Source organism: Delphinapterus leucas, chromosome 1 (assembly GCF_059928025.1).
Source record: "Delphinapterus leucas isolate spDelLeu-1000000601 "Yukka" chromosome 1, BTC_Dleu_Yukka2, whole genome shotgun sequence".
Classification (NCBI taxonomy): Eukaryota; Metazoa; Chordata; class Mammalia; order Artiodactyla; family Monodontidae; genus Delphinapterus; species Delphinapterus leucas.
Genome location: NC_143129.1, coordinates 184,616,555 through 184,644,083, shown reverse-complemented (window position 1 = coordinate 184,644,083; position 27,529 = coordinate 184,616,555). Strand labels below are relative to the sequence as shown.

At 44.1% G+C, this 27,529-nt stretch overlaps 1 protein-coding gene and 1 pseudogene across 5 annotated transcripts; one reads left to right on the top strand and one right to left on the bottom strand.

The window, feature by feature from the left end:
• Nucleotides 1–110: 110 nt before the first annotated feature.
• ERRFI1 (ERBB receptor feedback inhibitor 1) lies at nt 111–14,256 on the bottom strand. 5 transcript variants are annotated; one of them, XM_089901858.1, is made up of 5 exons: nt 14,096–14,256; nt 13,573–13,753; nt 3,833–4,030; nt 3,650–3,744; nt 111–2,788 (listed from the first exon to the last, which is right to left on the bottom strand). In XM_089901858.1, the coding sequence occupies exons 3-5, from the start codon at nt 3,952–3,954 to the stop codon at nt 1,605–1,607; spliced, it is 1,401 nt and encodes a 466-aa protein (XP_089757984.1). In that variant the 5' UTR covers nt 3,955–4,030; nt 13,573–13,753; nt 14,096–14,256; the 3' UTR covers nt 111–1,604. The 5 variants fall into 5 exon arrangements, with proteins under 5 accessions (XP_089757984.1, XP_089757982.1, XP_089757986.1 ...); XM_089901856.1 differs by having other exon boundaries at nt 13,569–13,753; nt 14,096–14,255; XM_089901860.1 differs by having other exon boundaries at nt 3,650–3,723; nt 13,569–13,753; nt 14,096–14,255.
• On the top strand, nt 11,846–27,301 carry LOC149750839 (uncharacterized; annotated as a pseudogene).
• The last annotated feature ends 228 nt before the right edge of the window (nt 27,302–27,529 follow it).

Genomic DNA, 27,529 nt, shown 5'->3' with positions numbered 1-27,529 from the left:
CCACTGCGCCACCAGGGAAGCCCACAAATTTTTTTTTTTACACCTCCCCTCCCCCTCCCTCGAGACACAAAATTTTATAAGAGTGTAGGCAAGAAACATTATTAACGGTGTCATAAATAAGTATTATAACTTTATTAAAATGAAAAGACAATATTCAAAATAATGCAACAAAAATGAATAAAATCCTTTGTCCAATACTGTACACATAAATGCAGAAATCAGTGCATTTTTCTAAAGCATGTTTTAACCTTCATTTAGTTCATACTAAAATATAAGCTTTAAATAACTCAAATAACATCACTCAGCAGTTTAAACTGTAAACAGCTTGTTTAATATGAAGAACATCGCAGTAAGGTACTTCTGTTACTGAGCACCATCTCCTTTGTGCGGCTCTACACAAGATAAATACAGCGAAGCTTGTGAAAATGGGAACGTGAGCTCTCCGAGCGGAGCAGCCGACTGTGAGAGTTTCCAAAGCAGGTGCTGAGGTGACCTCTGCTCTTAAGACATACTGGGCTGTTGGTCAGAAGTGTTTTACTTAAAAAGCAAACAATCCCCAGGAAATACTGAAGAGGAACCAGCAACACAAGGCCAGCTTGTGTTGTATTCGTTTATTTATACAGTCTAAAAAAGGGGAGGGAAAAAACCCAAGACAAAAAAACAAGAAACAAACAAAACAAAAAGACACACGTCCCCACACAGATCCTCTCAACCGCATTGCTGTTTCATTATTGCTTCAACTGACATCCTCAACACTGGTGAAGAGTTTAATTTGCTTTCCGCCCGAGCGCCCTGTGTTTCGGGGTGGGGTGGGGATGGGGGGTAGAATACAGCAGGAATGGTAAGGAAAAATGATTGACTAATTCTGTTACCTTCCCATTTTTCAAGATGTGAGACACGGACAGGTGAGAATACGGTACCAAATATGTGGCCATCCCTCCCCTCAACAGACCAGAAAGCAAGACCTAAAGGATTTAGGTCTTGGGATGACTTGAACGAGGCAGGTTAAATCACGGAAAGAACGAATGCCCTGCCCTCCATGGAAAAACTGCTTGCAAAGATGAATGAGACAAAACAGAACAGGCCTCAGAGCCAGAAATCCTCAAACTTAGTAAGCAGAAATAGTTGTTTTGTTTTTTTTTTAATGATTTTGATCTAAACAATACCGTATTCTGTATTCTCTTCCATGTGCTCAATTTTCAGTCTATCAGGAGCCATCCTCCAGCTTTAGTTTTTATTATTCTAAATATATATTACTCTAAGATAGCAACTACTTGGTTAACTTGCAACTAGGATCTACGATTTTACCACAAGTGTAGGTACGGGTGCATAACGTGAGTACGTACAGAAATGTCCCCATCCTTCCTTCCCGCATCACATCTTTAAATCACAGACTTGAGCAGACTTTTCTCCACCACTAACACGGTCAGGGATGCTCAGCATGGCAGCACCTCACGACCCTCTAAACCCTTCTCTTTAAGACAGACAGTTCGACTCTCTGACCCTGCGACCTGCCCCGTCTTCCTGTGAACCGCCATCAGGCTGGAGAACTGCAGGAGAACCGCTGGCTGCTGCGGCACCTCTGCTGAGCCAGGACCCAGGGTCTAAGGGGAAACCACGTAGGAGAAATGTCTGCGCTTCACGTGGCCTGCCAGATCCACTCTTGGTTTCGAGTCCAGCTTTTCTGGGGCCGAAAAGACACCACCGTCGGCAGGGAGGGGCTGGATGGGGGTGCTCGTGTGTGTCTCTTCTGCTTCCCTAAAAAACTTTTCGTATTTGTCCAGGTAGGGCGGCCTCTCAGGGAGCAGGTAATAATGCGTTGAGCTCACTTTCTTCCCGTTTTCAATGATGGGCAGGATGCAGGGGACCTTACCGGCGGCCCCCTCGCTGTGCTGTCTCTGCAGGGCTTTGCTGCTCACATACTTGGGGTCGGGGGCAAAGCTCTGCGTGGGGGGCATGACCCCGTTGAGGTAAGACGGGAGACTTTTGGGGCTCGGGGTGCGGGAGTTACTCCGGGACAAGGGTTCTCTCGGCGGGACTTTGGGGGGCCTGTCCTCGTCGCTGTAGGTGCTGGAAGTGACTTCGGCCGACCACCTTCTGTAGTCCGGCTTGGCCGGCCGGGGAGGGATGGGGACCCGGGGGGGCACCTCGGGCTTGTCGTCATCGGAGTTGGGAGAAGCCCTATGCACGTAGCTGGAGATCCTGATGGCTGGCTTGTTAAAGGACCCTGCGGGGCCTGAGTGAGACCTCCTCAGTCTCCGGTGGGCCTGGGACAGAGGGGGGTTGGCACTCGTCCCCTCAGCAGCCTGGTCGTGCGCCTGGCTGAGATCCGCGGCCGAGACGGCCGGGGTATCGAAATACGCATAGTTGATCTGTCCACACCCTCGGAAGCTGCGCCTGCCAGGGCCGTCGGGTCTGAACTCGGAGATCGTGCAGTCTTCTAGAAGGAAGTCCGTGTCCGAGCTGGTCAGGAACTCGACCTCGCAGTCCGTCTCGTCCAGGGAGAGGTCCTCGGAGATGGGCAGTGGTGGCAGGGGCCTAGAGCCCCGCTCGCAGGGAGCCACGCCAGGGAAGAGGGAGGGGGGCGTCTTGATGGGGGTGAGCGGGGGCGTGGAGGCACAGACCCCGTTCACTGCCAGCTTCGTCAATCCACACGCCACCCGACCCTCCTCCTGCTGCCCCCAGCCTTCACTTGGGGGGATGATGAGAGGGGGCAGTCGAGACTTGGTGGAGGGGCCGTGCTCCGGAAAGTGGCTGCCGTTCATCGGAGCAGACCTGGAAGCGCGCCCTGGAAGGAACCCGAGAGGTTACCCAAGATCGACCACGCTCGCCCTCAGCTGCCCGCGCTCCTGCCACCTTCTGCCGGGTCGCTCCTGGCCAAACACCCAGCCGCTGGAACGCCGAGCACACCCAGGCAAGCACCACGGGCGTAATTAGGGTCCGGAGGTGGGGAACGCACCTGATCTGGTTCAAAGAACAAATGACCTCTTCTATCTGCCTTGGACGTGTGCGCGGCGCATGCCCACACGCCCCAGACAGGTTCTGTGACGTGTGCAGAATCCACAGAAGGCCAGCAGCATGTAACTTACGCGAGTGCCAGCCTGCACCAACCTGGCCCTTTGAGAGGTGGACCACACAGCACACTCAGGGCGGCCCTGAGATAGGACAGAGCCTCACCAGGCCCCTTGCGATACCGCGAGCCAGAGACTCGCCTGCGATGGGACAAGCAGCCCTTGGCAAAAATCTAAGGAACACCAGGTTCACGTTAGAAGGACTAACATACACACACTCTTCTAAGTTTTTGTCAACACTTATACCGCTTTGTCACTTTCAAACAGGCATTAGAGGCTCGTCAGGAAGAAGAGAGATCCTGTCTGGGGTTCCTGAAAGTTATTATGTCTCATCGCTGGGACGCCTTTAGAAGCTCACACCCCCACGGGGAGTCCCAGTGACTCAGGCTGAGGTGCAAAGGCGGCTAAGAACACGCTTAGCTTCAGAATCTGTCGCCAATAGGGGACCGGCTCCTGTGGGAAACAGCTCAGGTCGTTCCCTCATTTAGAAAATAACGCTGGAGGCCAAGCTCACGCGAGGGGCTGCCACCACCCTCCTTCCCCAGTGCCAGGGGCGCTTGGGCTTTCAGGACACATACCTATGGATGTTAGGTGCTCCGCCGTCGAGTTCAGACTGTAGGCCATGGTTATGGGGTCGATGTTCAAAAAGCCGCTGAAAGGAAAGGACAGATACCTTGGTGACAAACAGGCAGCAATCGCGTCCCCGCCCTCACTCGGACGTCACACACTCAGGCTCCAGCGGCCCCACGTCCTGCACTTACTTCTCAAACTCGCCGCGGCCCCCCCAGCAGGCCTTCAGGCTCCCCAGGGCTTGGCCATCGTGCAGAAACCCGGTTTTTAACGGGACTCTGATCTCCTGAGCAGCGACTCCGGCCATGGACATTGTGCCTTATTCTGGGAAGTCTTAAAACTCGTGAAGCCCAGGGAGGGATGTGTGGTCAGCCAGTGGCTTTCATTTCCTAGAGGGGATACAGAGGAGAGAGTAAAGGGAACAATCCCGAAACACGCGCAACTCGCCACGGTGAGAGAATTTCGGGGGCTGTGGAATAGAAACGTTCCACGACCGACTTCCACTCAGTTCTTCCATTTTTTTTTTTTTTTTTTTGCGGTACGCGGGCCTCTCACTGCTGTGGCCTATCCCGTTGCGGAGCACAGGCTCCGGACACGCAGGCTCAGTGGCCATGGCTCACGGGCCCAGCCGCTCCGCGGCATGCGGGATCTTCCCGCACCGGGGCACGAACCCGTGTCCCCTGCATCGGCAGGCGGACTCTCAACCACTGCGCCACCAGGGAAGCCCAGTTCTTCCATTTTTATGTTACCTAGCTCTTACTTTTCACGAGGGTACGTAAATGTAGACATTATAAGTCTTTTTTGGGGGGCGGGGGTATGTACTAATCCAGGATGTGAGATGCTTTCAGCCAATGGGAAACAGACCGTCGCCAGCCGAGGCAGAGGTCCTGCGCGCTAACAGCTGCACAACACAGCGGCCTCACCCGCCAGAGCACACACACGGACCTTCCAGTGTGTGGTTGTGTTGAGAGTGGAGCTCATCCCACCCCGACCCCCGAGCTACACAAGTAATTTCAGAAATTACTGGGTCCCAATCTGCAACACTAATATTCTCTAAGACCCAACGCTTTGATGAAGCAGGAGAGTCTACACTCGGCCCCTGATAACCAACCCCACAAGCCCAGCATTTACTTGGATTCTGTATTTCGGGGTGGGCCCCGGGAAGACAAATTCTCCAGTTACTACTTTTGCGAGAAAAAAGAACTCGTTACATATGAAGATACTCATTTCCATTCTCCCGTGGAAATCAAGTTCTGCACGGTGACTGGCTTCGGCAGAGACCTGGATAGCATCCTCCCTTTTAAAGGCAAACTGAAGACTGCATTCTCCACATTCTCCCCTGTGAAGTGCCTAGTAATTTATGTCTGTCCTGCCTAGCTGCGAGGCATGGATTACAGTTTTCTTAACCCAGAAGTTCCTCACCTTCAGACCCCTCCGCCCCCTCGTCAGACGTGTCTGGAGTCCCCAGTCCCCATTTTCCGTATTCATTACCGCGGTGTATTCGTTATTAGCATCCACGTCTGCCCTGTCTTCAGATACGCATGTTTGCTTAGAATAAGGTGAGCACGTCACTTGTCAAGTCTCCGTGTCACATTGACCCCTTGTGCGACGTGTACATACACTTTCTAACGCTTTCTCATCCTCTTGGCACGTATTTTCGCACAAACCGAGAGCTGGGTGCCGTGCTGAGGACTGTGGGTGACACAAGACGAGTGAGATGGGTGCTGTGCTGGGGGAGGGGCACACAGGTCAGAGTTTTGTTTCAGGGTCAAATCCGTCACCCCCGACAAGACTGTGAGCTCAGGAAAGAGGCTGCGCCCCAATCATTAATTATCACCACCTGAACGTTAGCAGGTGCTCAGTAAGTGAACGTTTGTACAACGCCATCTATTAGTATTGTCAGCATCAACTGAATGTATACAATATGTAAGGCATAGGGTTTATTTTTTGTTTTTTTAAAGCTAAGGGTCTAAAAAAATACTCTGCAAATGTTTATGATTCATTTTTTTTCACGTAAAAAGGAATGCAGACAGTTAATGCTTCAGTGACAAAGGAGGACGGGGTCCGATCAGCCCTTCTCAGCTTTTTACTCTCCCGAAGTCAGCTGTTTTCATATACTAGGCAGAGATTTCAACAGGTTTAAAATATTATTTCTAATAGTCAAGCGTTATCTTTCTTTCATCGGTCTCTAAAGATAGGTGATTAAGAAGAGGGGGGGAAAAACCCATCATTTCAGAAATCTAAGTTATTGGGAGGTCTTTTTTTGTTGTTTCTGAGGGTTGGTTTTTAAGATCAGGAACAAAGCAAATGTGTTTTTACTTCCCCTGAATGCAGTTAAGCTCTAAGAAAAATTTAAGATAAAATCTTTAGCAAAAAATTGCTAGACACACCCTCTCTGTCCCTGCCTGGTGGTCTAGGGGGCTGTTTCTGAGCAATCTGCAAGCACTGGCAGGACGACAGGGACAGTATCTGTGGCGATAGAAAACTGAAAGGCCAGATAGGAAGAAGAATATGGTATCTGACTGGTTTGAAAGCACACGTTTGAAGATCGCCCATCCAGATTACAGGAAAGTGCTGCAGGGGATGGCGAAGGCCCAGCCCTCACCTGTCTGCAGGCCAGCAAGAACTACCAGTAATTACTGTGGGTCGGCCTCCGAATGCCATCTAAATCTTCGCTTTCAACAGGGTGATTGTGTAACCATCGCCTCTGCTGAAATGACCTCGGAATTCTGGACTTCCATTTCAGTGGTCCCTTAACATTATGTACACGTTCTAGAAAAAGTTATTTTTCGGTCATTGTTTCCATCACCTCCTTGTTAGCTTTCTTAAGAAAAAAAAAATTTTTTTTTTTTTTTAGTATAAAAAGAATTGTGTTCACTGAGGCAGCTCGCTTGTGACCACAATAGTGTCTTTGTGCATTCATCGAAGGTGACCTGCCTCTACATTTCAATGGGGAATTGTGAATGGGCCATGTTATGAAACTGTCCAAACTTCCCACTGGCTCGCACGGGGAGCTCCCAGGGCAGTGTCACTGTGTGCTCCTTCTGGAAAATAACTCCCAACTGTAGACTCAAAAAAGGGAACCTGCAGGGGGTCTGGAAGCAAACTTTTAAAGTGTGTTCCTCAGGTTGTAAACTCAACCACCTGGAATTCTTTTATGCCTCTTTCAAAACTCTGGAAGTATTCAATATGTATACTCCTCTGTAAAAAAAAAAAAAAAGTCAATCAATTTGGTCAACCTCGAGTCAAAAAGAAACACGGCGCTCAAGTGAAATTTAACTGATGCTGCCGTGTTTCGAAGTTTGTTCCCTTATAACTGTAAAACTAGCTCTACCTTACAATTCATTAGGAAAACGGCTGCAAAAAGATACCTACGTGGGAAAACCAGGACCTATAAGTCCAAGATGGCATTGTGTGATGAAATGCAAACAATACGAAGGCTAATGTGAATCCACTCAGCCTGGTATATAGACCAGGGTCTCAATAACCTTGGGCATAGTAACTTTTCTAAAATACATGAACTAATTTTTAGCCTTTGTGTCAAAAATGCTGTTAAATACCCATCCCAGGTGTGAACTACTTTTTCCTGTTAACATCACTTTTTTTTTTTTTAATTCAAGGAAAACAAAACAAAACCCCTAAAGCCATTTGTTTCTTGAGGCTGTCCCTTTACTTTCTCTCCTTACAACCCGGCGCTGCCTGGAGTTCTCGTCCCCCTCTAGGGCTTCAACTCTACACTGACAGCTTCCCGAAACCGAGTCCAGCCCAGGCGCAAGCCTCCACTTTGCATTTCCTATTGTCTGGTGATTACCTTTCCAGTCGGATGGTCCCCTGGCATCTCCAACTTTACTAACCAAAAGCCTCCTGTCACCCACTGCACATCCCCTCCCCCTTCCCAAACCAGTTCACAGTCTAAGCAGATCACACGTCTCCGAAAGGCACCATTTTACCCTGAGTTACAGCAGATGTACCTTCAATCGCCAAGGTCCACAGCTTATTTCTACGCTGTTTCTCAAACCTATCTTCCTTCCGTCCAGATCTGCCTCGGGTCTGAAAGTCCCCACCCACCCTGCACACCAGATCGCTGTTCCTCATCTCCCACTGCTCCAACCTCGTCAAAGTCTTCAAGGGCTGCTCAGTGCAAGCTGCTCGGTCTGGCATTGAAGGCCTTCACAACGAGGCCCCCATCTACCTTTCTCAAGCTCTTGCTTCTCCTTTCCCCAAATCGCTGTTAGGAATCAATTTAGGCTTCAGGGCCACCCTCTCCATGAACCCGTTCCCTTGGGAGAAGCCAGAGGAGGGTGTCCAGGGCTCGGGTTATTCTGTGCCCCTGGTCCCCTTCTATCAGCCTAACTTTCTAGGACAGCACTCCCACCGCCCCAACAGATCCTGACCTCATTCATTTCTGACACATACTTAGTAAGTGGATTTTGAGAAAATATTCATCTCATTTTTAAAAAAGGAATTACATGAAAGATTTATGTAATTTATAATACAAACCAGTGAAGAAGGGGAAAAACACAGGTGTGTTATAAGGGATAAACTTAACATTTGCTGACATTGCCCAATTATAACAGAACAAGTCTAGGACAGGTAGCCAGCAAGGAATTTTCATTAAATTCATTTCCAAAATCCAAAGTGGACAGTTTGAGACTGGGTAAAAAATTAGAAGCTTAAATGGTTAACAATGTAACTTTCCCAACTGGCATCTGTTACTAAATGTCTACTTAAAGCAATCAGGGGATGCTTTCTAGAAACACTGAACTTCACCTTCTCCTCTCTTCTGGATGGTAACGCACCTCCTGTGTTTTTGCTGCTAAATTTAAGGTCATTTTCCTTTAAAAAAAAAAAAAAAAAAGGGTTACACCCGAAAGCACATTGCACATTCTTTATCAAATAGGTGAAACCACATGCCTTTTGCTTGAGGATAGCCTCTTTGAGACTATTCTTTAAAAACCAGGCTACCTTGAGACAATAACCTAGATAGGCTTACCTGGCCACAGATCTCATTAATAAATATCAGAGGCAATCCATGAGAGGGGGAGGGGCACATTTTTGTCACACAACTCAACCAGTTCTGCCCAGTGCTTCCTTATTTAAAAGCGTGATGTAATTTCCTTCTTTCAATCTGGTTTAAGAACCTGATTTCTGTTTATTCAGGGTGATAAATGGTCTTCTCAGCTGCATATAACAATTACCTACCTACCTATTTCCATACCCAGGGAGATACAAGGTAACTATATTCACAGCCAAAATTTGTGAAAAGAAACTGACTTAAGACCATGACAAATACCATGATTTTAGACCCTCCCCAAGTAAACCAACTCATCTTTCATTTTGAAGATGCCTAAAATAATCACCTTCGGGAAAATGAAAAAGCAAAGAAAACAAAACCACACCTCACTATTTCTACTGTGATTAGTGTCTAAAGCACTGGTGGCCAAGCGATCTGCACTGAACGCTCAGTTTAGCTCTTTTACAGGATTTTAATTTCCGTTAATAAAAGGAGAAAACTTATTTGACATTCACCTAACACATTCAGTGTTTATGATCGCTATAGTGTTGAGTGGCCTGAGCTGATTTACTAAAAGCAGAAGATTCTTCAAAAATCACAGGCCCTAATTCAGGGTTTTTCTCGGATTTCACTTTAATAGGCATGATCTGGGGGAAGGGAGGAGGGGCAGCAAGGTAGGGGAGTGCCCCGCTACTGTGGAAGCATCCACAGCCGCTGCGTTAAATGCCCAGATGACTTAAAAGTGTGTTATCTGAAGTTAGTAACACGTAACTAAACTCAGTGGTTTCAGTGAAGATATGCATGTGGCCCAGTGTGGTGGGGATGGACGTTTTGTCCTCCTGCAGCCCTGCACCTGGCCCATGATGGCCCATTTGTAGGTGGGAAAAACCACGGCAACCAGGAAAATGTTTGATCTTCACACTGTTGCGGTCAAAGCTAGGTGACCTAAGCTCTGAAATAATTCAGAATATTCTCCAGCTAAGTATTTTAAGAAATGGCAAGCCAACAGAAAACGTATTCCTCCACTACCATGGTCACCGACAGCCTCTGGATTCCCTCAGTCTCCTACACGGCTTTGGTGACAGAGCAGAAACGCCCCACAGCAGGAATGGATTCTTTTGTCCTTTGTCCTTTTCCTACACAGCGCTAGCATCAGCTGAACACAAAGACACACTGGATGGAAAAACATTATTCCTTTTAGACATACACACGGTCGATTTCTAATTGTGAAAGATACGTGATTTCTATTCAAATTTTAACGACAATGAGCACAATAGTCTAATGATAGGAAGCGAGTCTAAAACTTCAAATTTAATTAATGAGCGTTTAAGTCACCCAATGGGTAATTCGAGATTGTTACAGTGAACAGAAACCCAGAAAGGATAATAACTAGTTCGCTGGACACTTATCTGACAGGCATTGTTCCAAGTGCTTTACGTGTATTAACTAATTTAATCCTCTCCACAACCCTGGGAGGTGGGTGCCTATTACCACCCTCATTTACAGCAGAGGAACCGGAAGCACAGAGCTAAGGAACTTGGGGCCCAGACTTGAGCCAGGCTCTTCCCACACACCACACGGCTCTCCAAGCTCTTAATTAAACCGGGGGAAGATCTGACCCACTACGATGCTCAAGGTTTCAGGGTGGCTCAGACAGACTGTCCTGGGGCTTCGCTGCCTGGTAATAGTTTTTTCTTGGGCAACCTTTAGCCTATGAAAGTTCCTATTATACTTCAACTCCCTCAACTTCTCCTGTACAAGTTATTACTTGCAGGTCTGTCCTATGTGTCCTCTGGAAAGGGTGGGTTATCAGTCTGATACTCTGTGACCACTTCAAACAGTTCTTTGAAACCATCAACCTTCAGTGACACGTGGATGCCCCACCATCATATAACCCGTTACAAGATGGTATTTGACATACGCGGGTCTGTCTCCACCCGTAAAAAGGAGTCCCTACATATACCCAAGGGGCCTCCTTTTAATCCACTCCCAGCATGGATCCCTGTGGGGCGTGATAATCAGGCTCTATTGTAAAATCCAGAATTTAATGATAAAATATCTTGTATTTGGAAAGCGGTCCACAGATGACAAAACACTTTCTAACATGTTATCTCACTTGATCCCCAAGGCATCCCTGTAAGAGGAGGCAGGGATTATAGTCGCCATTTTGCAGAGGAGGAAATGAAGTGAGGTTAAGCATCTTCCTGTTGGCAAAGGGCCATCGCGGCTCTTCTGCCCTGTAATCTAGCATGTTCCCCACTACACTTTCACCACCTCTCCTTTCTAGAGTGTCTTCATTTCAGGCGACAGCCACGTTTCTCCTCCTGACATTCCTGGTTACAGACGGAGAAACTGACACAAAGGACAGGACCCAAGCGCTGGTCAGCTGCGCAGAAAAGACTGAACTCAGCTCGTGCATTTGGCTCACTGGTTTTTAGAGGGCAGGGCTGCATTATTTTCACAAATAGTTATCGGATGCTTATTCTGGACTACATACGACGCTAGGTGGTGCTGACTAAGGTTCAGTCTAGCGAGGAGAGAGGTAAGAGGTAAGCGCACTATTCCATACTGTGGTCACTTCCAAGGGAATGAGCGGAGAACAGGAGAGGGCAAGGAGGCAGAAGAACCTGTTCACACAGGTGGCTAGGGAAGGCTTCTCTCAGGTGACTTTTCAAATTTGAATCTAAACGATGAAACAAAAGGCAGCCATGAGAAGAGTCAGGAGAAGAGCATTCCGCGCAGAGAGGAACAGTATTTTCAAATCCCAATCTGTGACTCATCGAGTTTCATATTCTGGGGGTCTTTAACAAGAGCTTTTGGACAATGTCTTCTCATCCTGACCTTCCTACTGTTTCCTCTGTTAAACTGTAATCTTTTGTTGAATCACGGCACTTTGGAGTTGAAAAAGGCTACGTCGTGTAGCCAGAGCCCCACATTTAAAAAGTATATTCAATGGCCTTTCGGTAATACTGCCCAATTTTATGGTATAAAGAATTGGATTCAAGTATCAACGAGGACTCCAAATCGCAGAATCCTTTTTCCTTTTCTGAAATCTGAATCCCACATTAACTTCCCCCTACCTTAAAACGAACTTCTGTATTTAAGCTAGTAACGTATGTTCAGAACCCCAAAACTCACCAGTTTTACCTATCTTTACAAAGCATGTTTATACTGTGCGAATAATGCCAGAATGCCACAACTGGATTTCGTTTACCTGGTGAGTTATCCCGATCAGCTTTTATAACGCATGGCCAAACACCAGCACCAAAGGATGCTACAGAAATCCTGATGATGAGGTACCCACTCAAATGCATTTAGCTTAAGAGCAGACTCCCTCCGTGGCGGGAGTCTGTGACATTCCAATTCCTGGAATTACCCCTGGCACCACCTTTCCCCTCCTCTGGTCACCTTTTGAAAGCAACCTCACGGTATGTATACATTCAGGTCAGTTTCAAGCATGTTAGATTGCACCTGTAATTTAGGTGACTTGATTTTTTTTTGGCTGTGCCAGCTCTTAGCTGCGGCACGTGGGATCTTTAGTTGCAACATGCGGGCTTCTTAGTTGCAGCATGCACGCGGGATCTAGTTCCCTGACCAGGGATAGAACCCGGGCCCCCTGCGTTGGGAGTGCGGAGTCTTATCCACTGGACCACCAGGGAAGCCCCAGGTGACTTGCTTTTAAAAGCTACCATTACTATTAGCAGAAAGGAAATATTATCTGGCTCCTCTGGAGAGCAGCAGTTATTTTCACACAAAAACTCAAGTCTACAGTATAATTAAATCTCACAGAAAGAGCAACTAGAATCGACTGTGAACGGAAAGTAGGAAACCCAGTGCATCACGACAGTGGTTTTCCCTATCTGCCCAAAATATGAATAATTCAGACATTTCATAACGGCCATTAAAAAACAACAACAACAGATTTGCTTCCCGAACTTTTTATCAGCGACTGGTCCTATCCTGCTGAGCTTTAAAATGTAAAATATGCTTTCCTGCAATTATTTATCAGTCATCAACTATGTGCAAAGCTGCATAAGACAGAAGTTGTGCAAGGCAGGGTTCCTACCCTTAAGGAGTTTACAGTCTAACATCTGTTAGGTTATAAATTATTACTCCCAGACCTCTCCCACCTACCAGTGAGTGTCCACAAGAACACACAGCTGAAAAGGAAACCTCTGTATGAAGTGAAGGCAATGATGAACAGTGTCTGAACTCCATGCTAAAACCCATATGTATTTCTCTTCAAATTTGCTAATACCTGGAAAAAAGCTTGATTGATAACATACTGATAAACAATCATAGTCGGCCTGTTAACAAGGAACCGACTTCTTTTATTTTGGTCTTAGCAAAATTTGGTCATTTTCTGAAATGAGTACCAAAATGCCTTTGTTTAAGGAAAACTTCACTTACAACTATATAATTCCAGTAAGGATTTTAAAAAAAAGAAAAAGAAAGAAATGCAGTTAAAAAAAGAAGGCAAAACTAGATATGGTGAACTTATTTAGATGCTTCAGTCTCCTGAACAAACGTATCCCCGTTGCATTCTTAACAGATTTATAAAAGCCTGAAACTTTGTAGAACACTTGTTCTCCAGAAGGGGGGGGGAAAGGCATTTAACCTCACCTTTCTTCACCCCCGACAGTTGCCTAGAAACCAGTCCTGCCCTACCTGTGTTGCAGGTGCACCTAAAGTCACCAACACATCTCTTTTAAAGCTACAGTCTCTATTCTGACTGCACTTACGTTTATGACTAACACTCTACGCATATTTTTTTATCAGGTAAGACACTGGTTTCTTTCGAGCAATGACGAAATCTTAATATAGACTTCGCAAGCACCAATCCAGTATCAATCCTGGTAAAGGAGTCATCTAATTTGTATAAGACTATGATATACATATAAACACACACGTACACACACAAGAACTGGCCAATAAGTGTTGTCGTTTCGAACACAGAATTCTACAGTTCCTTCCATCTGAGGCAGCATTTAGGACCTTCACAGCAAAGAATCACGTTCCTGGGAGGAGTGGGGGGGAGGGCGCGGGGCTGCTCGGATGAATTAAGAACACCGACTGGGGATGACCGTCGTCGCCGAAACTAGGCAGAAGAACCGCGGGTCAGAACCGGCGCCGATCCCGGCCCCCCGCAGCTCCCAGGACAGAGCTTGCGGGCGCGCGGTGCGGACCAGACTAGCGCAGCCCCCAGCGGGAGGAGGAAAGACCCCGAGGCCGCCGCCAGCCCGCGGACGCAGGACCCCGGCTCGCCGCTCCCGGAGCTGCGTCCCCGGCGCCCCGGCGCCCCGGGCCGGCCCCTCCCTCCGTCCCTGGAGACTCTGCGCCGGGCGACCCTCTCCGCGCCCCGGGGACCCGCCCCGCGTAGTGAGCCGCCCGGAGCCCTGAGGGACGCGGCGCCGGCCCCCCCCGCCCGCAGGCGCCTTACCCCTGCGAAGCCGCGGCTGCCCCACGGCGCCCTCCCGCGCATGTCCGTCCCGGCTGTCTCAGCGCCGCGGGCTCAGGGGCCCGGACACCGCGCAGGCGCCTCGCCGCTCGCCGGCCACCCGCTCCCACTAGCGTTTCCCACTCGCACTCGGCCGCCGTCGCCGCCTCACTATATAGCGAGTGGGCGGGGCCGTGACGTCGCCGCTCGCCGCCCCACCTCCCCCGCGCAGCCAATTCCGGGCGCGAGCCGCTTAAAGGGGCGATATCGCGGCGGAGGCGCTCGCGTGGGGTCCGCAGGCGCTCGCGTGGGGTCCGCCCGTGTCGCGCGGCCCCGCTGGGACGCAGACTTTGTCTCCCGAGGGCCGTGTTTCTGGGCCGCCGCGGTCTGGGCGCCTCCCCTCTGCCGGATCCGGGTGGCCGCTGCCCAGCTCCGAGAACCCCCTCCCGGGAATCTTCCTCTGAATTGTGCGGGCCGCCCGGCCTCGGCCGCTGTTCCTGCCCGACCCAAAGGCGGCACCGCGCCTCGCGCGGGGTTTCCACCGTTTCCAGCCCCAGGGAGGGTTTTGTCTTCCCCTGTCCACGGGCCGCCGCCGCGTGGGTGGGCTGAGGGCACCGGGGGGAGGCAAGCGGAGCTTCTGCTGGGCCGGCCTGAGGGGGGGGGGCGCGTCTGCAGTTTGCAGCCACGCGCTCACCACGAGGCCCGCGGGCCGCGGCGTGGGAGGGACAGCGCGGGACAGGGTGGGACAGTGTGGGACATCAAGGACAGCTGAAGACAAGGAAGGACAGAGTGGGGCATCGGAACCTTGAGGGGCAGCGTAGGGCAGAGTGGGACCGTGTGAGACAGCGAGGGGCAGCGAGGTCACATTGGTGAGGGCCTTTCCTGGCAGAGTGCCCGGCAACCTCACCTTTGACCACAGGTTTGCCAACGGAGGCCAGGCCCTGGTGGCAGTTGACCCGGATAGGGCCGCCCACGGGCTTCCAGAAGCCCCCCGTCACCCCAACACGGCGTCCGCTTGACTTCCCAACCTCGTGTTTTCTTAATAGACCCAGGCAGACCTCAACATCTCTTGGCATCAGGGCAGCCACTGATGCCCAAGGACAAAACACCAGCAAGCCGGCAGGAGGAGGTTTCTCGAGGCGCCGGTGATGCAACTTAGGCTTATAGTTTAACCGTAAAATAAATAATACAAATGATAACAAACCAAGAGTAACTAAAGTAAGAAAAAAAGCAAACAGACAGAAACCCTCCAGTTTTAACTAGAAGAAATCCCCTGAATGGTACTCTATTGAGCAGAGGCCAGAGACCTCTTGCTGACCTCTTTGGTCTCCTCAGAGGCCCTTCTTGCATTTCAGCAGTAATGCCCAATAGTTAGACATTTAGCACTACCTAATTGGGGTAGTTTAACATATGGAATGAGATTCCGACCTCATTATCAGGTTAACTATTAACTTTACACTCCATGAAGTGATTTGCCTTTTCTCCCCTATTATTTACTTACATTCTTTTAAATTTAATTCAAAGGCTTAATTTTGAATTCAAGGCCTTAGGAACCCAAACTAAAAACAAAACAAAACAAAACTCTCTTTTATTTGCAAGATAAACAAACATTTAGCAGAGAGAGCTCTATCCCTCATTCTGATGGGCTCCTTCTGGACTACAGGGCTTCTTGGGTCATTTTCATTGCTCTGCTACTTAAGAATTCAGTTATTCCATCTTTCTGTTAACTTTTCTTACTTACTGCCATTCATGTAGTAGTATTTTAGGATGATGAAAATTAGTCACAACTAATCGCTAATTTTCTTACCAAATTAACTAGGTTTTTTATTCACAGACAATCTATCCAGATTTTTTTTTTCCCCATTTTGGTTTCATTTATGTTTACGGCTTACCCATACACTATCAGTATAAAAAAAAAGGATCAGCCTGAGAACTTGCCAGAGAACATCTTTTCAGACCTCACAGTCCAGCATTTACTGAATGGGGACCTAGCCAAGCTCAAGTTTCATCCAAAAGGCACCCTGGTTGCACGATTTCAAGTAACCACAATACAGCTGTAATTTGTGCTTTGGCCTTATTGGCATGTTTTACATTCTCCTATTCATTAAACAGTGATAATCACCAGAGCAACCATCAAACACACCCCTTCTTTAGAGAAAGAAGATCAACAGGATACTCAGTATAGGGTTGAGAGCTGTATGATGGGCTAATGTTTCGGTAAATTATCAAAAAAAAAAATCACAAAATCACGTGAGTCATTCTTGATGAATCTGATTTTTTCTTCTGATCTATTTAAAACTTGCAAAGTAAACATCTTAAAAAATTTTATTGACATATAGTTGATTTATGATGTATCAATTTCAGGTGGGCAGCTAAGTGATTGAGTTATACATATCTATATGAATATATATATTCTTTTTCTGTTCTCTTCCATTATGGCTTGTTACAAGTTATTGAGTGTAGTTCCCTGTGCTCTACAGTAGGTCCTTGTTGGTTATCTATTTTATATACACTAGTGTGTATATTTTAATCCCAAACTCCTAAATTTCCGCCCCCCCCACCCCCCAGCCCTGGAAAATAAACATCTTGATGTATTCATTTTGGGGGAAAAACCAGTTAGAGCTGATGGCTTACTGAATTTTGCTTACAATAATACTCATACAATGTGGCTTTCTCAGCTGTGGATGAATTACATGGGAACACTTATACCCCACATATCTTTTATCTAAGACTCTATTAATGATAGTTTGTAATAACACTGACATGTCAATAATATTGTGGAGTAGTTGCGGAACAGTTTAAAAGGAAAATGCTAAGCAACTTCAGATGAGCATTTTGTGTTTATCAAATGATCATTGCATGACTTTTAACAGGTTAGAACACTAGTCTAGAGGTTTAGGGAAAAAATACCCTCTTTGTACTGAATCTAGCATGTTTTAAATGATCTCCAGTAAGGAAGAAAGTTAAAGTCAGACAATGTTTTTTTTTACATCTCCCCAATTCATCTAATTTTGAGGCCACCTCCCAAGGAATTTATATTGGCTGATTGTTATTTAATATTAAAAAACCCTAAATGTAACACTTAAAATGTTAGACTTACTTCACATTGACCCGGATTGTCACTTTGCACTTGCCCTTCTTTCAGAGTAAGAGGCTGTACTTGGAGCGAGAACAGGGGGAGGTTCTGGCTCAGAAACCTTAGGATCACAGTCTCTGCTTCCCTAAGGACATTGTTTCTTTCTGTCCTCCCCCAGTATCCCTGCAAGTCATGTGTAAGCACACTTGTGCTGGACAGGGCCTTATGACACTTCCAAATTTCTATTTGGATATTATGTGAATACTGTAGAAGAGGATCGCAACTTGGTGTTTATTCATCTTGATTATAGATGTTTTTGTGTTTGGGCTCTGTTTATAGAGACATATTTTAAAGTGAGACACTTTCTGCATTACTCTCTTAGTCCTAGAGCCTTTTCTATTCACAGTATATGTAGTTATGCACTTTTAAAATAACCAATTTATAGATGTGTGCAATAAAAAAATACATGAGAATGGAAGAATTGCATTTCACCAAGATCATTTGTTTAGTTGTCACTTTATGTTTTGGAGACATCTGGGCGTACACACACACACACACACACACACACACACATATTTACACAGTATTTCCAATAAACTTTGTGGATTACTTTAAACTCTCCCACTGATATGAGCCGAGATTCACCCATGGGAATTGCCTCATCAAATCAAAGTCTCCATGGAGCTTTCAAATTTAGCAGCCATTTGAAAAGTTGCACAGAAAAAGATTTCTTTACAACTTCCATTTTCCCCAGGGATATTAATTAGGGATATTACTCCCCCTTCTTAGCTTTTCCCCTAAAAAAAATAAACAACAGAAAACAGAAAAGAAAGAAAAAAATACATGGAGTATGCTCAGGCCGGGAAAAGACTGAAGAGGCTGGTTTTAACTTATCCATCTACTAGTTTAAGTGTTAGGGCCAGGGCTCACCTGATTTTGCTTAGTATGAGTTCTGGAGGGCTATTTGTATAGTTTGTTTTTAACTGAGCCACTTTTTCATTTACTTAATGCTCCCTTAACCAACATTTGATGCTATTGGCTGTTAATATATTTCTAGTTTTATCCCATTTCTAGAACGTATAACCTTTAGAAAATTTTTAGTGTCCTATAGATACACTAATTTAATATATAGATGTTTACGAGACAATCTTTTCAAATTTCTTTGAAACACTAATCTGATTTTTATCTTCAGATTTTAACATGACATTTTCTTCCGAGTAAATGCTGTATTTCCCACTAGCTGGCCAGTAGGGTGTGCTCTAGTCCCTTGTCAAATTAATTAATTAATTAAAAATATTAATGTCAACTCTTCATTAAGAGATTTCAGAAATATATTTCACTCCTTCATTGCCATTGACACAGATGAGGTATGTTTACATAGACACAAGCGAATAGTTCAGCAAACACAACATATATGGAAAGTTAAATTGTTATATTAAAACAAGAAAACAGAGATGCTTCTTTCTTTGGATTTAGTTCTAAAATAACTTGGTGTCATTCTACCAAATTGGTCCCTTGGTAGCAGATATTTTCTTTTCTTCCGGATAAAAGAAGAAGAAGGAAAGTGGTGTAGGGATGAAGAGCGTAGGGTCTGCATTCCGAGGATCTGGGTCTGAATCCCGTTCTATCGCTAGCTGTATGACTCAGGCACGCTCCTAACCTCTCGACACCTAGTGAGCTGGGGGTAACAGTACGTCCTACTCCATAGGGTAGATAAATGATATTGTGTACATAAAAGTATTTAGATCACAACCTGGCTCCAATCAGGATTCAATAAATGTTAGCTGTTTTTTAAATCAATTGTTATTCTCATTGTTAGTGTTGTTATGTATTCTTTTTCTTTTTTTTTTTTTTTTTTGACCAAGCGGTACGGCTTGTAGGATCTTAGTTCCCTGACTAGGGATTGAACTTGGGGCCCACAGAAGTGAAAGCATGGAGTCCTAACCCCTGGATCGCCACGGAATTACCTGTTATATATTCTTTGAGTTTTTGAACACCTTTCAGTCTAAGATTCCAAAATTCTCTATTGCTTATTAGTATACATGATTTAATTTATCCAGGAGGTTGTTTTGTTAAATTCCAGGAGCATAAATGATTCATAAGATAAAATGTTTTACTTTCTTTGCAGTATTTCCACTTAAGAGGCTATAAAACCTTAAGCCGAAGAAAGGGATCTGTCATAATGAAATTTCAGGCATCAGCCTTTCTTGGAGAGATAATCTACAGGCAGGGAGAATCTTCCTAGTGACTCTGAAGGGAAGATAACAAGTGGTCATAAGTCTAGGAACATTTACTTGTAAGCCCATACTTATCAACATCCATAGGCATGTTTCCTTTAGAAAAAAATAAGTTTGGTTTGTCCATAAACTACAAGTCCCTACAGAACTTTTTAATATGAACAGCTTTACCATTTTCTCTGGAATGCAAAGGTAATGGGATATACCCAGTGACTAGATGCTGTAAGAACTGAATGAATGCCAACACCTCTCGGTATTTCTTCTCCTTTTTTTAAATTGAAGTATAGTTGACTTACGGTATTGTGTTAATTCCTGGTGTACAGCAAAGTGATTCAGTTATATGTATATATTCTTTTTCATGTTCTTTTCCATTATGGTTTATTATAGTGTATTGAATATAGTTTCCTGTGCTATACAATAGGACTTTGTTGTTTATTTATTCTATATATAATAGTTTGCATCTGCTAGTCCCAAACTCCCAATCCAACCCTCCCTCACCCCGCTTTTTGTATTTCTAATTTTATTCTTTCATACTTTTATTCGTTCATCCATCAATAAATGTTTATTGAACTCCTATGTTCCAGGCCATACTAGGTACCCATCAGTAACCAAGAGACACACAATCCCTCCCCTCAGAGAACTTTCAGTTGTGAGAGTTGTAAGCAAGCACCCAGGAAGCCATAAGGTGATAGAGGCTGGCAGGGTGCTATGGGAATCATAAGAAAGGCACCCACCCGGACCCGGGGGAGTCAGGAGAGCTTTTTCGGACCATGTGAGGTCTCTACTGAGAGGTGAATGTTGCTTCAGCTGTGGGAAGAGGAAGGGAGAACAGGGCAAACAGAAAATGTTCAGAATGTTGACATTTGAGGAGGTCAAGTTCACTCTCAATGACAAGAAGGTAAGAGGTGAGGTTGGAGAGGTTAAGTAGAGACCAGATTTTACTCGACTGTATATGTCACGTCATGTGAAGAAGTTCAGACTCGGTGCTAAAAATAGGCGGAGGGTGCTATCGAAAAGGTTTAAAGTAGACAGTGAAATGTTTGCATGTTGAGATGTCACTCTTATTGCCACAGGCCTTATGTGACCAGAAGATTTATAATTTGGGGCTGAGGGTGCTAAGTTATCTTCTTAGCTCTGAATTATCATTCTGGCTACGGCATTAGTTCTTCTAACCCTGGGACATGGAGAGCTGCACCAACGTTTGGCAGTAATTACGAAGCGGATGGGAAACAAGAAGAGAGAGAAAGAGACAAACGCATAGATTTTTGGTCAACTCCTTGGTTTTCAGCCACTTGGGGTGACAGGAATGGCATCTGTGGCTGGTGGCCTCGCTTGGGGAAATATAGATTGGGGTTCATGGTGTTTTATAATAAATCCCTCAGTGTCTACAACATTGCAAAAGTTACAGATTTCTAGTGGAGGCACCAGTAGAACTCAGGGCTTTAGGTTCAATGACCTTTTTATAAGAGAGGGTGTGAACTTCAAATCTATTATAAAGGTTAGGTGAATGTTGGTTGATACTTCAGTTCAATTTGCCACTGTCATTTCTTCTGAGTTGTTTCTGATCTCTTCCTTAGTCAATTTAAGACTGTGGGATAAAGTCATCTTTTTTCCAGATTGTACTTTTCTTAAAATAATGATTGTGAATCACTGATATCTTAAAGGTGGCCAGTTTTTTTTTTAATAAAAAGGCATATTTGACTGTGTAATCAAGACAAGTGACCATTCCTTTGCTCAGTTTCTTACATTGTAAAACACATGTGATTATATAATTAACTTTAGGGTGTTATCATTAATGAAGGTTGTTTGAGGAAAACTGTAACAAAAACTTCGTTTTCACCGATTTAGAAATATACTAAAGTCTACTCCCTATTAATTCATCCTATAACGATGCATCCATCAGGAGGCACTTCAGGACATTAGGGTAATCATCACATTCACTCAATAAATATTTATTGTCAATCTACTATATTCTTCTGATGGTTTCTATTTTTTCAAAGTAAAATTCAGAAAATATCCACTTACTTGAGCTTTCTGATTGTTTCTATTTTAAAATTTCTATAATACTTTATAAGCATTTATTCCATTTCGTTAATTAGAGTATACGATCCTAGTAAAGACTCATTTACAGGCAGACCTCAGAGATGTTGCAGGTTCAGTTCCAGACCAGTGCAATAAAGCGAATATCCCAATAAAACAAGTCACGTGATTTTTGGTTTCCCAGTACATATAAAAGTATGTCTACATTACACTGTAGTCTATTAAGTGTGCAATAGCATTATGTCTGTAAAAACAGTGTACATACCTTCATTAAAAATACTTTCTTGTGACAAATACCGTATGATATCACTTATATGTGGAATCTAAAATATGACACAATAAACTTATCTACGACACAGAAACAGACTCACAGACATAGAGAACAGACTTTGTGGTTGTCAAGGGGGAGGAGGGTGGGAGAGGGATGGAGTGGGAGTTTGGGGTTAGCAGATGCAAACTATTATATATAGAATGGATAAACAACAAGGTCCTACTGTATAACACAGGGAACTATATTCAGTACCCTGTGATAAACCATAATGGAAAAGAATATGAAAAAGAATGTATATACGTATAACTGAATCACTTTGCTGTAAATAGAAATTGTAAATCAATTATACCTCAATAAAATAAATTTTAAAAATACCTTCTTGCTAAAAAATGCTAACCATCATCAGGGCCTTCAGTGAGTTGTAATCTTTTTGCAACCATACTATCAAAGATCACTAATCACAGATCACCGTAACAAATATAATAATAAAGAAAATGTTTGAAATATTGTGAGAATTACCAAAATATAACACAGAGAAGTGAAGTGAGAAAATGCTGTTGGAAAAATAGCACCGATAGACTTGCTTGATGCAGGGTTGCCACAAGCCTTCAATTTGTGTAAAACACAGTATCTGCGAAGGGCAATAAAGTGAAGTGCGGTAAAACAAGGTCTGCCTGTATTTTATATCTCCTTTTGATCATAGGTCTAAGCTTAAATTACAGGAAGGAAGATTTGGATGAGTGCAAATAGATTAATTGGTATAAAAATGCAAAGGAAGGGCTTCCCTTGTGGCGCAGTGGTTGAGAGTCCGCCTGCCGATGCAGGGGACACGGGTTCGTGCCCCGGTCCGGGAAGATCCCACATGCCGCGGAGAGGCTGGGCCCGTGAGCCATAGCCGCTGGGCCTGCATGTCCGGAGCCTGTGCTCTGCAACGGGAGAGGCCACAACAGTGAGAGGCCCGCGTACCGAAAAAAAAAAAAAAAAATGCAAAGGAAGTATCTTTGGAGCAAGGCTGTAGATTCTATGTCCCTAAAAATCTTTGAGAATCAAATAGACTCTGAACTGGTATTTTCACTAGTACTCTAAACTAAGGAAATAATCATATACAGAGTAAGCTTTGTGCTCAAAGATGTTCAATGCAGTGTTATTCACAATAGTGAAAAACTGGCCTGTTAGTAGGACAATTGGCTAAGTATGAAATATCCATTCATCTATTAAAATGATGCTTATGAAGATTTTGTAATTAGAAATAATAATTAATAATAGCTAACATTTTTACACCATTTACAAAGTATTAGGCACTCTCTTAGGGCTTTGCACATATTAATTTAACTTTCACAACCCTATAAGGTACATGCTATTCCTCAGTTTATGACTGAGGTCAAGTAATATGCCCAAGGTTGCACAGCTACTAACTGTGGACTCAAACCTAGGCAGTTAATTTACTTTTAATCACCCCAAATTCTTCCGTTATCATGTTTAGTGAAAAAAGTGGACTACAAAATCGAATATGGAATAGATATCCTCATGCTATCACTTAGAATTTTTTACTTTGCTAGTGAAAGAAAACCCAACTCAAATTGGATTAAGAGGAAAAAAAAAAACCAGGAATTCAGTGGTTCAGTAACAGAAAAGTCTAAGGATGTCTAGCTACATGCACAGCTGTATTCCGGTGCTCAAATGATGTCACCCGATTAGGACTTTATTTCACTGTGGCTTTGTCCTCTTTTATACTGACTTCATCTTGAGGTTCCTCAGTGGCATGGTGGCTGCCAGCAAACCCTAGGGTCAGCCAATTAAAAAATAAAAAAGAGTTCATTTAATGGTTTGAACAAAACCCTTGAGCCTTACTCTCACTAGTTCAAACTGAAGGCCAGGGAATGCAATGCTCTGGCTGTCCAAGCCCAAACATGAGCCCACCTTTGGAACCATGGGTAGAATCAGTGCCATCCAAATCACATCAGCTAAGAGTAGAGGGGGTGGTAGTTTCCTACAGTAAAAGTAGAGAATGGACTAGGAGAAAAGAGAAACGGGCGTTGTTAGTACACATTATGTAGCCACAACAACAATTTTCTTACCTATAAATTAAGCATTTAACATTAACTTAAAATTTCTTCCTGTTTTCTATCCTTTCACCTTGATGACACTACACTATCACACCTTTCTGATGCCTCTCCTAAGTCGCCTGTGCTTCTCTTTCTTGGATGCTTAGCTCTAGGCATCCGTTGAAGCTGTCTTTACTTGTTTATAATTTAGCCATCTCATTCAATTCCTGAACTTTTTTTTTATCACCTCTATAGGAATTTCCTCAAAATCCAATGGTAACCCTATCTTCCTTCCTGACCTTTAGTTCCATATTTTCAATTTCTTATCAGTGCTTCTCCCATGGATATTCGTTGCAGATTGCCTTCCTTGAGAAGCAGGCTTTGAGACACAGGATGTTTTTTAGAGTTTGCTCTTGGGGTCTGGGGAAGAGAGGATGAAGAAGCAGACTTGGGCAGAAGGTGTTGAGCTGGGATACAGACCTCTGCTGATCCTATGGAAAGCTCTATAGCCAGATTGTCCCAACTCGGGCAAGGGAAGCTGGGCCTGTATTCCTTCCATCTTCATCAGCCAGTCATTGGAGGTGAGTTGCCCTTGGGAGTAGTAGTGACCTTGGGCGACGTAGTTTTCTTCAGCTGAGGCAATCTGCAAAGAGAATTGATGGCTAAGTGCTATTTTCTGGCTGCAATCCTAGAAGTATGAGGACTAATCCTAGAAGTAAGAGTTTCAGTGCTCAAGGGAAATCTGGATAGCTCACCATAGGAGCTCTCTTTATTCTCTCTGCTCTTGGTCTATCCTTCCTCTCTATTCTCCTATTGGTTTTGTTGATTTTTTAGTTACATATTTTGAGACTATGTTATTCGGTGCACACAACTTTAGGATTGTTAAACCTGTCTGGTAAACCGAACCTTCTGTTACTGTGGAATTAACCTCTACCTCTAGTAATAAGTTTTGCTTTCAAGTTTGTTTTGTTTGATATGACTATAATCATACTGGCTTTCTTTTACTTAGTATGTTGGTGAATCTTTTTCCAATATTTTCTTTTAATCTTTGAGTTCCCTTAAGTTTTATGTATGTCTTGTAAAAAGCACAGAGATAGATTTAAAAAAAAAAAACCTTTGTCTTCTAAATGGAGAGTTTAATTACTAATAATTATTGTGATTGCTGATACATTTACTGGTGATTAGAATTCATTTTTACTATATTATTCTGAACTTCCTATTTGTCTTGTTTTAGGGAGTTTCTTTTTCTTCTTTCTTGCTTTTTTGGTCTCTCAGATGTTATTTTGAGGTTAGTTTTCTATCTCTCTACAATATACTTCCTTTGAAAGTTCCTTAGGGGGTGATATATTGGTTGAAACTCTATCAATTTTTGTTTGCTTGAAGATGTCTTTTTTTCACCCTCCTTCTCAAAAGATAGTTTCATGTATATGCAACTCTATGTTGACAATTTTTTCCTCAGAACTTTAAAAGTATTATTTCATTGTATTTTAATATTATCATAATTGATGAAAACTTAGTCGTCAGATTTTTGCGGGGTTTTTTTTGGCTGCATTGTGTCTTCATAGCTGTGCGTGGGCTTTCTCTAGTTGCGTCAAGTGTGGGCTGCTCTTCGTTGCGGCGTGTGGGCTTCTCATTGCAGTGGCTTCTCTTGTTGTGGAGTGCAGGCTCTAGGCACGTGGGCTTCAGTAGTTGTGGCATATGGGCTCAGTTGTGGCTTGTGAGCTTTAGAGCACAGGCTCAGTAGTTGTGGCACACGAGCTTAGTTGCTCTGCAGCATGTGGGATCTTCCCAGACCAGGGATCAAACCCGTGTCCCCTGCATTGGCAGGCAGATTCCCAACCACTGCACCACCAGAGGAGCCCTCTTTTTATTTTCTATTTCTGTTTCTCTGTGCTGGATTTTGCGTAATTTCTTCAAATCTATCTTCCAATCGGTTATTACTCTCTTTCATTGTATCTGCTACTTAACATTAATTGACTTTATGATATCATTTATTATATTTGTCATTTTTAGATGTTGTATTTGGTTCTATTTCAAATATGCTTGTTCATTTTTAATAATCTTTTTCCTTCTCTGATATTTTCTTTTATTTTTTTTAATTATCGTAAACGTAATGTTTTATTTTTGGTATCTAATAATTCCAATATCTACAGTCTTTGTGGGTCTACTCTTACTGTTTGTTTTTTCTGCTTAGCTTTACTTTTAGTAACTTGTTTCCTCATGCATTTTGTGCTTTTTGATTTGAAGCTTTTATTCTTTGGCTCTTTATCTATGGGAATTCAAGGATTGGTGTTTGTTTATGCTGGACACCTAGGGGCACTTCTTAGCCAAGATCACTTGAATAAACTGAAGTTTTGGCTAAGAGTTTTTTTTGGTCACCACATAGATAATGTGGGTTCTAACCTGTGTGAGGATGGGCTTATGGCAGAAATTCTCAGGGGAAACATTTTCCTTTCTACCACAGCTAAGATATGAACAAGCAAGTATCTCCTCCATCTCCCTCCTCAGGGCAAACATTTTCCTAATTCATCTATTGAAGGTGTCACTTTATTCAGTCTTTCATAAGGCATCCCACCCTATGCAGGTGCCTGGCTTTGTCTCCCAAATCCCATAAACTCAACCCATTAAAACTCAAGGCCAGGATTCAGCAGACGTTTTTTGTAAAGGGCCAGAGAGGAGACGTATTAGGCTTTGCAGACCATATGGTCTCTGTGGCATCTACTCATCCCTGCTCTTATAGCATGAAAGCAGCCATGGACAATACATAAATGAATGGGTGGGGTTGGGTTCAAATAAAACTGTACTTACAAAAAGAGGAAGTAAACTAGATGTAGCCCCTGGGCCATAGTTTTCTGACCTCTGCTCTAGGCCTTCAGGAATTGGCAGATGTCCTCAGAGCAGATGCCAACTTCATCATTTTCTTACCTATTTGGGGTCATGTTTTATTCTTTTGTCAGGTCTCTGAAGATTTCACTTACTATTTTGCGAGTCCAGCAATGTATTTATAAAGATGTTTTAGAATATTTTGTTTGCAGTTGAATTGTTCTGCACCAGGAGGGTTTCTCTGGATGGAAGTCAGCAATGGGAGTCAAATTCATCTTATTAGTGCAGATTTTCTCAGACTTTCAAACTGCTGGGAGGCCTTTAATAACCACACTTGCTTAACGTATTAAGTCCAAACTTCTCAGGTGGGCATTTAAGGCTTTTTATTCTCTGCCTTTAGCCTATCTTTCCAATTCTTAGCTCCCTCTACTCCCTTTCTTGAATAAGCTTTTTTTTTTTTCCCATTTCTCTCCCATTTCATGCTGTTCCCTGTACTATCCTTGCACATTTCATCCTTAGTATTTCCCATGGCAACAGCAGTCAGTTAAAAGATGACTCTCTCTGGACTTCCCTGGCAGTCTAGTGGTTAAGAATCCATGCTCCCAATGCAGGGGACATGGGTTTGATCCCTGGTCGGGGAAGATCCCGCATGCTACATGGTGCAGCCAAAAAATAAAAATAAAAAGACTCTCTTTTCAGATACCCTCTCTTTTATTTTCCTTTTTTTTTTTTTTTTTGGCTTTTTTTTTTTTTACATCTTTATTGGAGTATAATTGCTTTACAATGGTGTGTTGGTTTCTGCCTTATAACAAAGTGAATCAATTATACATATACATATGTTCCCATCTCTCTTCCCTCTTGCGTCTCCCTCCCTCCCACCCTCCCTATCCCACCCCTCCAGGTGGTCACAAAGCACTGAGCTGGTCTCCCTGTGCTATGCGGCTG

Coding starts and splice junctions, on each gene's coding strand:
- ERRFI1 (XM_089901858.1), bottom strand. CDS start 3,954: ATGTCCATGGCCGGAGTCGCTGCTCAGGAGATCAGAGTCCCGTTAAAA. Junction 3,745..3,832: donor GGCCGCGGCGAGTTTGAGAA/GTAAGTGCAGGA, acceptor TTTGTCACCAAG/GTATCTGTCCTTTCCTTTCA. Junction 2,789..3,649: donor GGAGCACCTAACATCCATAG/GTATGTGTCCTG, acceptor GGTTCCTTCCAG/GGCGCGCTTCCAGGTCTGCT.